The sequence below is a fragment of the Zonotrichia albicollis genome, chromosome 3, assembly GCF_047830755.1.
Source record: "Zonotrichia albicollis isolate bZonAlb1 chromosome 3, bZonAlb1.hap1, whole genome shotgun sequence".
NCBI classification, from domain to species: Eukaryota; Metazoa; Chordata; class Aves; order Passeriformes; family Passerellidae; genus Zonotrichia; species Zonotrichia albicollis.
In genome coordinates, this window is record NC_133821.1 from 14,332,263 (window position 1) to 14,348,768 (window position 16,506).

Here is a 16,506-nt window from a genome sequence, read left to right on the forward strand (position 1 = left end):
TGGCATCGCTGGTGGCATCGCTGGGAGCCGGGCGCGGTGGCAGAGCCACTCCCGCCTGGATGGATCCCGACGATGGTGAGGCACGCAATCTTTGAGACACGTGCTGTGTCTCCTGCGAGGACCGTGCCGGGAGCTGGCGGCGGGAAGGGGCCCGGGGCAGGGCTGGCACCGGGGCCGTCACCGCTCTCGTTCGCGGTCCCCGCTCCGGCCCGAGCGCCCCGCTGCCCCCGGCGGCGCGGTCCCTTTAAGAGCCGCCCTGCGTGTTCCAACCCGGGCGTGACGCGAGCACGGTCCGACCGTATGCAAATCAAACGCCAACCGGCGGCCAATGGGCGCCGCCGCTCGGCGGCTGCCAGCCAATGGGACGGCGCCTCCCGACGGGGCGCCGTCTCGCCCCATATAAGGAGCGCCTTCGCCATAAAAGGCAACATTGTATCGCTTTATATGGGGGCGGCGCGGCGCGGCGGGGGCGGCGGCGGAGCGGGGCCGTGAGCGCGGAGCGCGGCGGGGACATGGCGGGGCCGGCCTGACCCGGCCCGACCCGACCCGCGCTCGCCGCCGCGATGTTGCCGAGCCAGGCCGGGGCCGGGAACGGCGCCGCCGCCGCGCTGGCCCGCGGCTCGGGACTGGGCCGGTCGCCGGTGCCGCGTGGGGCGAACGGCGGCGGGGCGGCGGCGGGGGCGCCCGGGGGCTGCCTGAAGCGGGAGGCGCTGTACAGCGGCAGCGAGGGCGACTCGGAGTCGGCCGAGGAGGAGGAGCTGGGCGGCGAGCGGCGCGGCGTGAAGCGTGGCCTGGCCGAGGCGGCGGCGGCGGCAGCGGCGGCGGGGCCCGCGGCGGGAGCGGCGGCGGCGGCCGCCTACAGCGGCGGCGGGGGCGGCGGGGCCGTGAGCGGCGCCAAGCCCGGGAAGAAGACGCGAGGCCGGGTGAAGATCAAGATGGAGTTCATCGACAACAAGCTGCGGCGCTACACCACCTTCAGCAAGAGGAAGACCGGCATCATGAAGAAGGTGCGGCCCCGCGACTCCGGCCGGTGCGGGGGGGCGGGACGGTCCGGTCCGGCCCGGGCGGGGATGCCGGCCGGCACCCACCTGTCCGCGGCACTCCCAGCCCGGTCCGAGCGCCGAGCAGGCCGGCGGGCCGTGCCCGGAAACGACGGCGGCTTCCCCGTACCGCGGGCGGGACCGGGGGGGCGGCCCGTCACCAGCCCTTTCCGGGGGGCTGCGCGGGAGCCCCCGGCGGAGCTCGGGCACGGAGCCGGGAGCGGGAGCCTCCGGGGCCGCGGGATGCCGGTGTGCTTGGCGGTCGCCAGGCGTGTGATGTGTCTCGGGAGGCCCATCCCGGTGCAGCGTCCAGCCTGTACCGACCGGTGCCCTCGGGGCCCCTCGCTGGGAGCCGCCACCAAAACACCGAGTGTTTGGTGGCACAGCTGGACTGCCGTGCCCCCGGTAGGACCGGCTGCTTCGGCCGCGGAAGGGACCGACGCCACGTCTTGGCCGGTCCGGAGTGCTGTCTGTGGTTCCTGGTGTGCAAAGACAGATTAGAAACTTGGGGGATTTTGGATGCTGCTGGCTGATCTGCATCCCTGGTGGTGCTCATAGCATCTTCTGAACAACTGGGTAGTGCTGCATGGCAGCTCAGCTGGGCATCCTGCACGCTAGGAAGGTGGGAATGGGTGTGAGGTACTGCTGGGCACATCCTGGAGGTCCGGGACCGCGGGGCATGGAATGAGGCAATCCTCTCTGTAGAAGCTTTTGTGAGGCCACTGGGTGTGCAGTGGTGGCATGTGAAGAGTGCACTTCCTAGTGCACAGGTATTCCTCACCTGGGGCATGGTGGCCTCACTGCAGGAATGCTTGGGTGCAGCTGTGCTCAGAGGTCTGGAGCCTGAGAAGGAAATCTGGGTCGGAGCTTGGATGGGGTGTTGGTGAGGGGAATGAGGTAGCAGAGATGTGTGCCAAGTAACATCACTGAAGGTGAGGTGAGGGAGGTGTCCAGATGTGTGTGGAGAAGCCAGTGGGATTTCCAGAATGGAGACAATCCCGTGTCCCCATGTTGTCAGACTACTGCACTGAGGGGACCACTCTACCCACGGCCTCTTGGCAGGCACATCCCTTAAGGGTGTGTGTACTAAAGGGGATGGGAACACAGCATGGGGCAGTTCAGCCTGTGGGGAGCCAGTCCTGGGTTGGTTTTAGAGGCCGGCAGCTCCTCTGGGGTGGCAGGGAGCTGAAGCTGGTGCGAAGAGAAGGAGAGGCATTGTGGGAACATGCAGGGACTCTTGTCCTGCACCGTGTGTTGTCCCTGTCACCCGTGACTCCCTGTTCTTCCCTTGTCCCTCTGGCAGGCCTATGAGCTCTCCACGCTGACTGGCACTCAAGTCCTGCTGCTGGTGGCCAGCGAGACGGGCCATGTGTACACGTTTGCCACGCGGAAGCTGCAGCCCATGATCACCAGCGAGACGGGGAAGGCGCTGATCCAGACGTGCCTCAACTCCCCGGACTCGCCGCCGCGCTCGGACCCCACCACTGACCAGCGCATGAGTGCCACTGGTTTTGAGGAGACGGACCTCACCTACCAGGTGTCCGAGTCGGACAGCAGCGGGGAGACCAAGGTAATGCTGCTGGGCACCCAGGGAGGCCTGGGCTGTGTGGGAGCCCTCATCATCCCCGTGGGGAGCTGAGGATGAGTCCCCTTTCGCTGCCACTGCAGCGAGCTTGTGTTGTGTCATCTCAGGGCTGGCTGGCTCCTCGGCTGATAGTGGCGGTGATTGAGAGAGGGAGGGGAGTGGGTGGCAGGTATCCTGGTCCTGGTCCTTGTAGCGTGGCTCCCCACTGGCCCATCCCACCCCCCTGGCCAGCTTTCAGCACTGTTATCTCTCCCCAGGCGTCTCCATGCTCTCACACTCATTGATAAAAATTTGATTCTGCCTCCATGGCCTTATAAGGCCTGGTTTCCCTCGCCAGAGTCCCTGGCAGGGCCCCTCACATTCCTTATAAGCTGCAGCTGTCTCTTGCTTTGGTGCTGTTTTGGAAGGGGGCAGGGAGGACATGGGGAATGGAAACATTTGGCTGGACAGACCATTTCTGCTCCCTGCCTGTTGTCCCTGCAGACGCTGGCCCCTGCCTGCCTGTGTTACTTGTGGCCTTTTGCCCAGGGTGGCCTGGCTGTGGGTGCACGGTTGGGCAGAGTCAGCTTTTGTGCTGGAAGGGCCCTGTCTTGTCCCTGCACTCCCTGGCACTGTTCCTCTGAGCTGTGTCCCACATCCCTGCTGCTTCCTTTGCAGGCTGGTGCTCAGATCCACAGGTGCTTGGAGATGGGAGGCAGGGAGGTTTGTGGTGCAAGACTGGGATGCCGTGCTGAATTTGGGGCTCTGCCACAGCTTCCCAGGCCTGTGTGCAGTTCTGCTGGGTGCTGGGAATTAGAACGGCCCTGCTGTGTCTGTGCTGGTGTCATGGGTACCAGGTTTGCTGCAAAAGTGTCCTTCCATTGGCCTTGTCCTAGGAGCTCTCCAGCTGTCCCTGCTCAAGCCACATTGTTGTCATGCAGTAGCCTCTAGACATTAAGCAGACAGCACCTGGAGACCTCTCTGCTGTAATTGCAAAGGTGCAGCACTGAGATGTGCCCAGCATGTCTGGGGCTGCTGGGGTATTCAGCTGCCTGTTTTTGTGACAGCAAACAGCTCTGATCATGGTGCTGCTGGGTACCCCCATTCCTCAGTGTGCCCCACATGTGTGCAGTGCTGCACCAAGCAAAAGCTCAGCTGCTGCTGAGCCCTGAGAAGCATCAGCAGCCCCAGAGGTCCCTGCAGGCAGAGGAGCTGTGGTGGGCCAGAGGGTGGCTGGAGTCTCTGTGCTGCAGCCCTTAACAGTCCTTGAGAATGGCCCCTGCTGATGGGGTCCCAGCAGCAGTCCTGGCTGTCCCAGTCTGTCATGCCTCTGGTTGCTGCTGTAAGCTGTGCCAGCCCTATCCAGCAGGCAAAGAAGCCTTCTAACAGCAGTGAGCTCTCATTTGTGCAGCCTGTGTTTGTAAGGACTTGTGCCTCCTGGGCTTCTCCTGGATGAAAAGACAAGTCCTGTGGGCATTTCGTAATGAGACAAATTACCTGGCCTTGGCATGAGACTTGACCACATTCAATCCCTTTGTACTCTTCCTGGAAGCACTGCTAGTTGGCCCCAAGGGAACTGTGCCCTTGGGGTGCAGTTACTCTGCAGAGACCTTCTTAACACAACTTCTCTATTCTCAGTGTGTGATGCAACCCTGAAAGCTCCATCCCAGTGCCAGTGCTCAGTGTGGGGCTCCTGGTGGCCACAGCCAGCATTTGATGAGAGGCTGGAGGAGCCCTATGGCCCTGTCTTCTGCTTGACATTCTGAATAAATCCACCCCTGGCTGGCTGAGAGCTCCTGTCATGGCAAGCCCTGGGGCTGGGGACAAGGGCTGTCCTGTCTGCAGGCCTGGAAGCCTGGTTGGTGGCTGGGCAGAGACCAGCTCAGTTCAGATGGACCAAGAAGTCTTGTGAGGATGAAAGGAGCCTGTGGATGGGCCATGCTGGGTGGCTGGGGCTTGCTGATGGGTGAGTGGTGTACATGGCTGGGTTGCAGGTGCCTCACTGGAGGAGGTGGCAGGAGATTTGGTGCCTGGACTGTCAGGTGCAGCCACATGGGATGCTCCAAAAGACACCCTGGCCTTGTGAGAACTCTGATTCTCAGATCTCTGTATGGACAAAGCCTGCTTGTGTTCAGTGCTGCAGCAGAGTGGGGAGAACAACACGGCCAGGCTGTCACCTGCAGTCAGCAACCTGCTGGTTATTCCTCTGTGCTACACCAGCAGCAGCTCTGAAATCCTCCTGCTGTGCCAGACCCACACTCCCTGCTGTGCTGCTGGGACTGGGGCTTGCTGTACTTTTGAGACAGTAGCTGTATCCTCAAGGTGATACCTGTGTGCTTGTGTGGGGAAGGATATTTTGGAAGGAGCTCAGAGGCTCTAGATTGGGCTGAGAGCATGGGGAGTAGCCCTGATCTGGTTATCTCTCTGGAATGGGAAAACGTGGGACTTTCTACATCTGGAACACAGGCCAGGTGTTGGAAACCAGATTGGGATTTCCCATATCCCTCTGACGCTTGTCCTGCTACACCTGTGTAATAATTCTGTCTGGGTGTCTGGGCCATGCTGAACAGCATTGCCTCAGGCAGTCCCTAAAAGCTGTGGAGGGGGATCATTTCTGTCCCCAAGACCCTCCTGTGACCCAGGATGGGCATCAGCTGGCCTGGTCTGTGCCCTGTGACCTCCTCATGCTGCAAAGCAGTGGTGAGGGTCTGTGCTGCACCTCTGCTGTGTGCTGCTTCTGCAGACACTGAGGTTTGCCCTGAGCTGGAATGGATGTGCAGCTGGATCAGGAAGGGAAGAACTTTCAGGGCTGCTGTCCATGGCCCCTTGGGTAATGTCTGCTGAAGTGACCCATGACTTGTCTCATGTATGTGGTCTGGGCTTTGCAGGGTGCTGAGAAGAGCCAGGGTGCCCAGGGGATCACTGAGAGTCATGAGGAGATGACAGTGGGTGTCCAATCCCAAAGTCTCTCCCAGCTCTCTCTGTTTTGGGACCTGTTGCTGCAGCCCAATAAAGATGGGCGGAATCTGAGTCTCAACAGGGTCAGAACAGGGAGGGCAGGGATGAGCTGTGCATGATTCAAGTCTGTTGCCACATCCTCTCTCCCAATCTCTGTTTTGTACTGAGATTTGCCCTTGTGCTTCTACAAGCCCTGAGAATCTCTCTGAGCTGAGAGCTGTGAACTTTCTGGGATGCCTTCTCCAGGCCTGGGAGTCTGGAGTGTGACTGGGTGCTAAGTGCCCTGCCTGGCTGGGGGTTTTATCTCATGGGTTATATCTCATGGGTATACTACTCTAGAGCTATAGTGGGCATGAGCAGCCCTGGCTTTTCCAACTGGGAGCGCCTGTCCAGCCCAACTCTGCTCTGGCTCCCTAGTGGGCTGGGGGAGCTCTGCCCTGTCACCCACGTGGGGAGGGCACCCAGAGCCTCCCATGTCCCATGTGGGATGGCAGGAGTTTGTGGTTGAGCTAATGGAAAGTGCCTCTGCTGGGCTCTGCTCTGTTATCACGTGCCTCTGCTAATTTGGACTTCAGGGACTGTGGTGCCAAGGCAGAGGGGTGTTGCTCTCCTCCCTCCCTGGGGCACGACTGAGTGCCTGGGATTGGATCCCCCTGTCCAAAATGGGCTGCCTTCCCTTTTTTAGCTGTTGGTTGAGCTGTGAATTCCTTGCTCCTGGCAGCTTGACAAGCTGGGAACAAGGCTTAGCACGTGGGAGAGCTGGGCCCACCAGCTGCAGTGGGAGGGGTGGGAGTGTGGCAGCCTTAACTCTTGCCAGGCATGCTGGCAGCTGTGTCAGGGCACGGGGACAGCAGGCTGCCTGTGCTCTGTGACACGGGCTCCTGTGAAGTGCTGTGTTCTCAGTGTGCTCCTGGCCAGGTGAGCAGGGCAGGAGAGGAGCCATGGGCACTCTGGGTATTCCAAAGGGGAGTTGGGGGATGGAGGGAAGTCGGGTGAGGTGTGACTGCCAGAGGCAGCAGGAGTCATGCTGGGCTTGGTTGGTTCCTGCAGATCCAAGGCACATCCAGCCACATGCTTTGTGGCTGTGGAAACAAAAGTGTTGCTGCAGCTTGGCACACACATTCCACTCTTGTGGAATTCCACCACGTTCCCACACCTGGGGTGCCAGTGTTGGCCTGGTCTCTCAGGCCAGTGTGGACCCAGCACAGAGCTCTTTCCTGGTGCTCAGCTCCCCTGGCAGTGCTGTTCTCTGACGCTCCTTGCAGCACCATGCTGGCTGTGGGGAACATGTGGGGTCCTTTGGAAGCATTTGCCTCACACCCATCTCTTGCCAGTGGGTGGGCACATAGGTGCTTCCTGTGGTCAGGTTCTCCTGGCCTCTGCTTCAGGAGATGTGTGGAGGCATTCCCAAGGGCCTGCCAAAGCTGCTGTCAGGGCTGGGTTTGGGCCTCCCTAGTGTCCAGGTTTGCCTTTAGTCACCTCTCCCCCGTCACTTCCAGTGTACGGCTGCTTTTAAGAGCCAGTTCTCTGCTTAGTCTTGGTCTTGTGTTTCCTGCATTAAGGGAAGTGGTGTGTGTTCCTGACAGGAGACTCTATGCCTTTATATTTGTCCCTGCAAGGGCTGCTTTTGCCTGGTGTGTGCCAAAAAGAGGCTATTCTCTTCTCAGACATTTTGGGGACTCCTGGGGACTGGAACGGTTGCTTTGTCCCCTGGTGTGTTGTAGGGAGGGCTCTCAGGGGACCTCTGTGGCCCTGGGCCAGCATCTAAAGTTTATGTGGAACTCTCTCCAGCTCTCCTCATGTTTGTGCAAGCAGCTCTTCTCTGCTCCCCTGGCTCTGCTCCATGTGCTGGCAGCAGGCTGTGGGGGGTATGGTTTGGAAAGGGGATGATGCAACCTGCAGAGCCTGGTTTGGTCTCACGGGCTGGTGCGAGCTGTCACAATGTCTCCCTTTGCAGGATGCCCTGAAACCCGCGTTCACTGTCACCAACCTGCCGGGAACAACGTCCATCCAGACAGCCCCGACCACCTCGACCTCCATGCAGGTCAGCAGCGGCCCGTCATTCCCCATCACCAATTACCTGGCGCCAGTGTCTGCCAGCATCAGCCCCAATGCCGTCACCAGTGCCAACGGGACAGTGCTGAAGACTACTGGAGCCAGTGCAGTGACGTCTGGGGGCCTCATGCCGATACCCACTGGCTTCACCCTCATGTCAGGTCAGTTCCTTGGGGACTGAGGGCTGTGTTCATCCATCTCTGCACCTGGAGTGTGCTGCTGTTCTCTCCTAGTGGCAGCAGGGAAGCAGAGTGGTTGCTGCTGTAAGGTGAGCCTGGCTGTGATTCCGTGCTCAAACCCAGTGGCTGGAGAAGGGTCGTGTAGTGAGTGTTTCTTTAGAGAGCTGCCAGCTGGCCTTGCTGCTGGGAGGTGGCAGGGAGCTGAGCAGGACCCCAGGGCAGCACCAGGAAGCCTGGAGGGAGTGAAAAAAGCTGGTGATGATGAAGTCTTTCTTTCTCCCTCCTTTCAGCAGGTGCTTCCCTTTCTCTGGGGACCCCTGCCATTCCTCTCACTCACTCACAGCTGCACTCCCTGGCTCTTTGCAGCCAGCAGGGCCAGCTGGTCATGGGTAAGCAGACAGTCTTCCACATCCCTGCCAGAGCTGGAGGGCATATTGTGTTGCTGACAGGTCAGCACTCACTTCTCCTCCTGCTCTTGCTAGAGATGGGGAGATGGAGGAGTCTCTGGGCCTGGCCACAGAGCTGACCCCTGACTGTGGGAGCTCAGGGGAGGCAGAGCACAGGGAGCCCTGGCTGGGGAGACAGGGCAGAAAATGCTTGACATAAGCAGCAGCAGCATCCTGGGGGATGCAGACCAAGGCAAGCAGCAGATTTTCAGTCTCATGCCCCAGGGCTTGGCCTGTGGCTAACAAAGGCAGGAGAGGCAGGTCCCTAGTGCAGCTGTGCTGAGGATGAGCTGTGCTGCTAGCACTGATGGAGGGGTAGTACAGGGGCTGAGGTGCCCAGTGGTTGTTTATTGAGTGCTGGCATTTGGCTCTGAGCAGCTGCCCTTGCTTCTGTGTTTGTATCTGCAGTCAGCCCCTGAACCACAGTGCAGGGGATTGGTTAGGGGAGAACCAGAGCAGAGTAATGATGCTGCTCTGCTCTCTTGTGTGCACTGTCCTTTGTAGGAATTTCTTCTTGTTCTGATTGAGGCTGTCTAGGTGTTTGTTCTTGGGCTGGGCCTGTTCCTGGATGGAGTTTCAGAGCAGGGCTGAGCTCTCCTTTGTGGTGGCATCCATCATCTGAGGAGCAGTGCTGAGTGACACAGTATTTCTCATGTCCTGCCTGTTTGTGTCTAGGTCCATGACTCTGGTAACTCCTGTGCTTTCTTGGAATTTTAAGGCTCCTGGAGGCCTGGGCAGACAGCAGGCTCCCATTCAAGGGAACTGGATTTCCCTTGTGATCTGGAGGAGGAGAATTAACTGATGTGTGTCTCTGGGGTGTGATGTGTGGGGAAATGCCCAGTCTGAGCAAGCTGGCCAGTGATTCTTGCTCTCTGGCATCCCTTGCTCTTCCCTCTGGAGGCAGGACCTCAGCCTTAGGAGACCTTGATATGCCAAGCTGTGTTTCTGGATCTGAAGTGCTTTGCAGGGATGGTCTGGGGCAGAGGCTGTGTGCCTGCAGCTCTGGGATGCACACCATAAGACCAGCTGTTCTCTAATCCCTCTGTAATGTTCTTAAGGTCACAAGAGGGGTGAGAGCTGCACCCTGAGTGCCGTGTGGAGGATGGAGCTGGGCTCCAGAGCGTGAAGGCAGCAGAGCCCAGCTGGTGTGGGCATTTGGGCTCTTGTGGTTCCACTTATTGCAGCAAAGTGATCCTTGCAGAACTGGCTCCTCTCTGGGGAGGAAAGGCTGGGCCCTCTCCTCCCAACATCTGTTCTGTGTCTTGGTGGAACCAGGAATGGCAAGGAGGATCCTAGATGTTCTTGAGTTGGGAGTTGGGCAAAAGCTGTTGTGGCCTTTTCTTCACTCTTGGAGCTTCGTAGGCCAGTTAACCCCTTCTTGGCCCACGTGCCAGGAAAGAGCAGGTTTTGGTCTCTGGTTTCTGCCACACACTGCTGCTGAGCCTTCCCCAGTGCAGCACAGAGCGGTGCTGTGGAGCTGTGTGCAGCCAGAGAAGGACTGGGGGGCTTTCACATGGCCCAGAGTGCCTGAATCCCTGTGGAGCCATGGGCTGACAGGCTCCTCTCTCTCCCCAGGTGGTACCATGGCTCAGCAGGTTCCAGTCCAGGCAATCCAGGTGCACCAGGCCCCGCAGCAAACGTCTCCCTCTAGTGACAGCAGCACTGACCTTACCCAGACCTCTTCCAGCGGAACAGGTATTGATAACCACCTTCTGTCGGCCTTCCTCACCACTGCTGGGAACACCTCACACCAACCAGCCTCATGCCTGCTCCCTGGCCAGTTTCCTTCTTCAGGCCAGCTCTATGCAGGGCTGACAGTTTCCCGGGTGTATGGATCCCTGTTGCCAGCTCCTGTGCTACACTGTATCCTGTGTAGCATAGGGGACCTTACGGGGGATTTCAGAGCCTCTCCAGATACATCATCTCCTCTCACTTGCAGCATGGAGCTGGGAACAGGTTGCTGAGTTCTCAGGGGGTTTCTTAGTGAGCCAGCATTGCCTTTAGCACAAGGCATTGGCTCACATCTGCTTGAGACTTTGACTGTCTATGCAGAAGGCATCTCTTTGTCAGCAGAATCTGAGTTCAGGTGCCTGGATGCAGGCTGAATCTAGTTCAACAGCTCTATTAAAGTTTCATCGGGGAATTGAGATACAAGTTGAATTTAGTCCTGGGATATTTGGCCACTGTGTTTTCCTGCCCCTTCATACTCATGAAAGGAGAGGTTTGAGCTCTGCTTGATCTCTGGGGTGGCAGACAGAGCTGGGTATCTCCATGAGCTGTGCCCCAGCAGGTGGCTGGGCTGGTGCTGAGCAGTCTGGTGAGTGTTGCAGGTTCCTTTGTGTGCTCACGTGTGCTGTGTCCCGCTGGCAGTGACCCTCCCAGCGACCATCATGACGTCGTCGGTGCCAACCACGGTGGGCGGCCACATGATGTACCCCAGCCCGCACGCGGTGATGTACGCGCCCACCTCGGGCCTGGCCGACGGCGGGCTCGCCGTGCTCAACGCTTTCCCGCAGGCGCCCTCGGCCATGCAGGTGTCCCACGGACAGGTCCAGGATCAGGGTAAGGCAGCTCCCTGAGAGGCCACTGACACCCTGGTTTTTCTCATCCCATGTGTATTTATGCTGTATCACAAAGGGTTTTCTTCCCAGCAGTGCTGGTGGCCGCACAAAGGCCTGGCAAGGGGAATGCTCGATGTGTGTTTTTAGGTCTTGCCGTTCTCTTGTGCAAAGGATTGCATGAGCTGTTGATGGGTAAAAAGGAGAGTGAGGGTTTCTGGGATGGGCAGGCAGGCAGCACAGGGAGCCAGAAAGCTCTGGAGAAGGGGCAAAGTAGCGTGAAGCCACACAGGCAAGACTTGGATTCAGGCCTTGTGCCTGCTTCTCCCAGCCACATTTACTAGTTTTCCAAATGCTTTCTTCTGGAATGTCTCCATGTGTGCAGATAGGCAGCTTTGTCATTGAGTAACTCCATACAGCTCAGATAAAGGATCCATGGGGGAACCCTTCTTAGGGGATAATGTCATTTGTGCTTCTCTCTGTGGCAGGTGGCGTTCCCCAAGTGTTCCTGACAGCCCCATCAGGCACGGTTCAGATCCCAGTCTCAGCTGTCCAGCTTCACCAGGTAGGCACAGAGTAGTACTTGCAGGTGTGTGCAAGGCTTATTCTTGCTCTTCTGCCTGCACATCCTTTGTGTGTCCAGGCAGACCTGGCTGGGTAGGATCAGTGCTCAGGTCTGGGAATGCGCTCTGTGCTGCCCACCCTTGGGTGAGGGAGTCTCATCCTCCTTGGATGGGTGCCCGGGAAGGACAGTGCCCCCTGGCTGCTGGCACACACGGCCTCAGGGCGTGCTGTCCCCCAGTGGTTCCTCCTCCCTTCTCTCTCTAGATGGCTGTCATCGGGCAGCAGAGCAGCAGTGGCAGCAGCCTGACGGAGCTGCAGGTGGTCAACTTGGACACCTCACACAGCGTCAAGAGTGACTGAGAGGCCTCTGCTGCCGGCCTTCTGTTTTCTGGCTTGTCATGCCAGTGTCGGGGCTGGCAGCAACTCCTTCTCGTACAGACTGCACCAGTTATTTATTGTTGCCTTTTCACGTTTCCTTCATCCACACATGCACACACACACACGCACTCACCCACCCCCACACACACAGGCATGCGCGTGGGGCTGCAGGAGCCACCCCGGGTGGAGCCGTGCTGGGGCCGTGCAGGGCTTGGGGCATTTGGATGCTGCAATAGCTGTGCTTGTCTCACGCCAGCCAAAGAAATTTGTCTTTTGAGGGGAGGATCGCTCTGCACTGTAAATAAATACTGCAGGCCATTCCCAGCTGGAGGCTCTGGCTCCTTCTGGGTGCTCTGAGTCACCTCGCCCATGAGTATTTACTCTGCGTGGGGCTCAGCTTTAGACCCGGAGCCGTGGTGCAGGTGCAGCTTGGAGCAGAGTGGGTTGTGGCTGTGCTGCTGGCCTCAGCAATGTGCCTTTGTGGGGGTGACAGGTCCTGGCCGCAGCAACTCACCCTGGGCTCCGCACAGGAGAGAAGGGCCAGCTTGCATGTGCATCTCTGGGCCTGCATGCCCTCTCCCCAGAGGGCAGGACGCAGCTGGTGGCACGTGGCCCTGTCCTCCTCGTATGCACTACAGTGAGCCCTCTGCCCTCAGTGCCTCCTCGCTGGGCTGCCTGGCACATTTACAGCCTGACTGGCCCTGCCCCGGTGGCTGCCCTTGCACAGGTGAGGTGGTGAGAGAGATGCCCAGGAACACAAAGATGCCCTGGAGAGCTCCTCAGGGGCCCTGTGCTCTGCTCAGCCCCGCACTCTCAGCCCTCGCACTGCTTCTGGACTCCATACACCCAGGGGAACGTGGCTGGGTCTGTCCTACATCCCCCTGCAGCTCCAGCCAGCGCTTTCTAAATTTCTGTATCTGATGCAAGGTGGAGAAACAACTCAAATGTCAAAGGGAAGAGCCCGTGGGGCACTGAGCTGCTGGGCAGGTGGCAGGCTCTTCCTCTGAGCACCAGGGTGACCTGCAGGCCATCCTGGGCTGTGGGGGAGCAGCTGTGATGCCTGTAGAGGCTCAGCAAGGCTGGGGGAGAAGGGCTGGGGCATGCTTGGTCCTGCATGGGAATTGCTGTGAATGGCTCTGCTACCTAGCCCTGTCCCTGGAGGAAGAGTGAGCAAGTGAGAGAAGCTGCTGAATCCTTAGGGGAAGAAGCAGCTACTGTAACTTTTTTTTTTTTTTTTTAAGTTAAAAGACAAAAGAAGCCTTGGAGAGAAAAAAAAAAAAAGAAAAAAAGAAAATTACTTTATTTTTCTAAGTGTTAAACTCAGTATTTATGTAATTCTTTAAGGAATAAAAGTTTGGCTCCTGTACAGTTTTAATGGGGTTTGTACCAGGGGGATGGGAGAGGGGTGGGTGGGCGGGCATGGAGGCAGGAAAGGGGCCTTGCTTTTGAGTTTGTATTGTAACCTTGGACATGTTCCCTCAGCATTAGCGTTTAAGCTGCACTCTCCATCCACCAGCATGTGCCAGGGATCAAGCTGAACCGAGTGGGATGCTTGTTTCCTACTTAACTGTAGCAAGGACTTCATACCCATACTTTTGGGCTTAATGGGCAGAAGTCAAGTGAAGACCAGCAGTGGTCTCTGGAAGTGGTAAACCCATTCCTCAGAAGCAGGCAGTTTGCAGTGTGCCCAGGAGCCAGAGGTGGGCTGGGTTTTCTGCTGACCACCCTGTTCACTTCTGGTCCAGGGACCTACAGCTGTTCTGTCACTGCTCTTGGCACGGAGCAGTGGTGCTTGTGACTGCCTGAGGGACATGGGTGTCCCCACTCCTCCCTGTGGTAAGTGACCAGCAGTGGCTAATCCCTTTTCTCCCTGCTTGCTGTGCAGGCAGCATCTCCTGAACTCCTGGGTGACAATCTGGGCTGTACTTCCCCCTCTGCAGCCATTCTGCAGTGCACAGATGGGGACAGGTCTCCTCCAAGCTCCCTGGGCTAAGAATTCCCAGAAGAGCCTTTCAGCCTTTGATCTGTTAGCAGCCTGGGAAGGGCTCATGGGGAGTGGAGTGGCCCATCTGGTGAGGGTGATGTTGCATGCTGCCTCCCCTTAGAATTCTTGCTCTAAGAGTGATGCAAACCCTGCAGCTCAGAGCATGTGGGAGTGCTGAGCCGTGTCCCATGGCTCGGTGTAGGAAAACTGCTCCATGATGCTTCCAAAACCACATAGATACCTAGGAGTTCATCCAGGGAGAAGTGTGGGATCAGAGTTTGCGTTGTCCTTTGCCCCAGCACATCACTGTGGCCTGGCTTTGCTCTGCTTTGCTTCTGCTGGCACTATGGAGCAGAGCTGTTGGGCCAGAAGGGCAGGAGAGCCCCTGCTGCTACAGGGTGTGTGACTGCATCCCCTCCCTGGCTCCCCAAAGGCAACTGCTGGTTAAACGCTAATGGTGTATTTTATTTAAGTGCAGACTTGTAAGAACACTTGTGTATCAGGGATGAAATGGCATTTATTGTGTGGTGACATTTTTAGTTCATTTTACTGGTTTGAGGGGTGTGTGTGCGCGCGCGTGTGTGTGTGTGTGTACGCATAAGTGTGTGTGGGATTATTTTTTTTTTCCCCTCCAGTTTCCAGGGTTGTGTTTCTGGAAGGATGTGGAAGTAATCACAGTACTATGTACAGAGCTTTCTTTTGTATTAAAAAAAAAATTTACTCTTTCAATAAATGTTATCATTTTGTGCACAGATTTGGGATCTTGACTGTGCTTTGTGGGAGGGGGTGACGCACAGCCAAGGGGGATCATGGAAAAGAGGGGCTCCTCACAAAAGTTTCTATCCCCACTGATTCCTGCACAGGTTATTCCTGACCACCTGGACTTATCCTTGGGAGTCTCAGCCTAATGTGTGGGCCAGAGCTTGACAGAAGTGCTGTGAGGGCTCTTTCCTGAAAGCTCTGGAACAATGTCCCTGGTGGGCAGGGCATCGTGTCAGTCAAGAGAAATAAAAAACAGCAATGAGGAGGAATGGGGAATTTTGGAAAAGAATTTCTGCAGGGAATTTACCTACTTCATGGGTGTTAATAGGGAGGAACAGGGAGACTTAAATTCCCTGCAGGAAACTGCTATGAGAAGATATGGTAATATTCAAAATCAGTCTGCAGGGGCTTAGAAGCCAGATCAAGGACACATGGAGGCTCAGAAAAGTGTCCAAAAGTGTGTGAATAAACCCAAAGGGAGAGGAGCTCATTGCAATCATCAGGGCTGTTGGGCCAGAGTATGCCAGCTGAAAATGCAGCTGCTGGCCCCTCTATAGCATCAGGTTCTGGAGCCAGTATAGTGTGAGGAAAGCTGAGCACTGATAAAAGTGCAGTTTGGAGAAAATACCTCAGGGGGGAAGAGGATTGTACAGAAAGTGCTTAGGAGCAGAAGACAGCTGAAATGGCTTTTAGCCCTGTGCCTACAGCTGTGGCTCGTGGTTCAACACTACAAACATCCTCTCAGCACCAGCAATCCCAAATCACCTGTGCACAGGGGCACACCTGTGTGTCACTTACACACCATGGAGCAAGATACCACAGGTACAGAGCTTTACTTTTAGGATAAAAGACTAAGCATGGTGTGGAGACCATCAGAACAAAGACATAAGCAGGCTGTGTGAATACCACAGAAAACCTCTCCTTGTCACAAACAAGATGTCTTGGTAGTGAACAGGGAAGGAAAATGACATATAATTGAAAACAGAGATTTCAAGAGCATCTGGAAAGAAAGCATCAATAGCACCAACAGAGATCACATGTGCTAATGGAGAAATCAAGAGTGTGGCTAGGAAACACAAACCTTTACAATCCACCACTGGTGCCCACAGGTTTGGAGGATGGTCTCCACAAACTGATGCAGCACTGCACTGTTTTATCCAGCCTATAATTAATTGCAATTATACTGTTTGGATTAATTGCTGATTGCTATTGTAAAACATGGAAATTGTCTAATCCATTTCATTAGTAGTGAGGGTAGAAATTAGGCTGGGCACATACAAGTTGCTCCAGGATCAAAAATAAGAAAGCAAATTCTCATCTAGTTAGCTGATGATTTTAATGGCTGTTTGTAATTTAAAACAAATCTTATCAGACTGATAGAAACTTGCGCCCCAAGGAAGGGCAGTATGGGCACAGGATAAGAATTTAGATTTTATGGTATGGACATTTCAGATCAGTGTGACACCAGAGCTGGAAAGGAGCTGGAAACAGGCCAAACTTGTGTGCAGCTGGCTTCAGCTGGCTCTGCTGCAGCACAGAGAACAGGGCAGCGTCTCAGAGCCCCAAACCTGCCGGGAGCCAGCACAGCAGCCACTGAAGCCAGCAGGGTGGATGGAGGGTGGGTGCAGGGCTGGAACCACCCCAGGGCCAGAGGCCTGACATTGCTGCACTGTAATTCCTGATTAATGGTGCATTTGCAGTAATAACATTAGTGCTGACATGCTTTTAGCCTTCCTGCCACCCATCCTGCTACAGCCCTCGAACACAATTAATCACCAGAGAAATGGTACCAACACACAGCACAGCATTACTAGCTTACCAAAAAGCAGCTCACTCCAGCTGATGCCTTCTTCAGCTTGCAACTTCCATTTGAGCTTGTTTCTAACATCAGCCAGGGGAATCAGAAGATATTCCAATCTTTCATCTTTTTCCACGGCTCACCACTGTTCCTGGTGTGGAGGAACAGCAGCTTTGTGACCCATGGGCACAGCCAGGCTGAGGTGCCAGCTCAGGCCTGG

General features: G+C 56.6%; 1 protein-coding gene across 1 annotated transcript; it reads left to right on the top strand.

Moving 5' to 3' along the window:
- Nucleotides 1-418: 418 nt before the first annotated feature.
- On the top strand, nucleotides 419-14,480 carry SRF (serum response factor). Its single transcript, XM_074536790.1, has 7 exons — nucleotides 419-1,007; nucleotides 2,344-2,610; nucleotides 7,520-7,778; nucleotides 9,818-9,937; nucleotides 10,613-10,804; nucleotides 11,289-11,365; nucleotides 11,629-14,480. Exons 1-7 carry the CDS (start codon nucleotides 564-566, stop codon nucleotides 11,722-11,724), a joined length of 1,455 nt encoding a protein of 484 aa, XP_074392891.1. The 5' UTR covers nucleotides 419-563; the 3' UTR covers nucleotides 11,725-14,480.
- Nucleotides 14,481-16,506: the final 2,026 nt, after the last annotated feature.

Bases quoted from the DNA above. Each gene is read 5' to 3' on its own strand.
- SRF (XM_074536790.1), top strand. From the start codon at position 564: ATGTTGCCGAGCCAGGCCGGGGCCGGGAACGGCGCCGCCGCCGCGCTG. The intron at 10,805-11,288 runs GTAAGGCAGCTC...TCTCTGTGGCAG, and splicing joins CGGACAGGTCCAGGATCAGG to GTGGCGTTCCCCAAGTGTTC. The intron at 11,366-11,628 runs GTAGGCACAGAG...TTCTCTCTCTAG, and splicing joins CAGCTGTCCAGCTTCACCAG to ATGGCTGTCATCGGGCAGCA.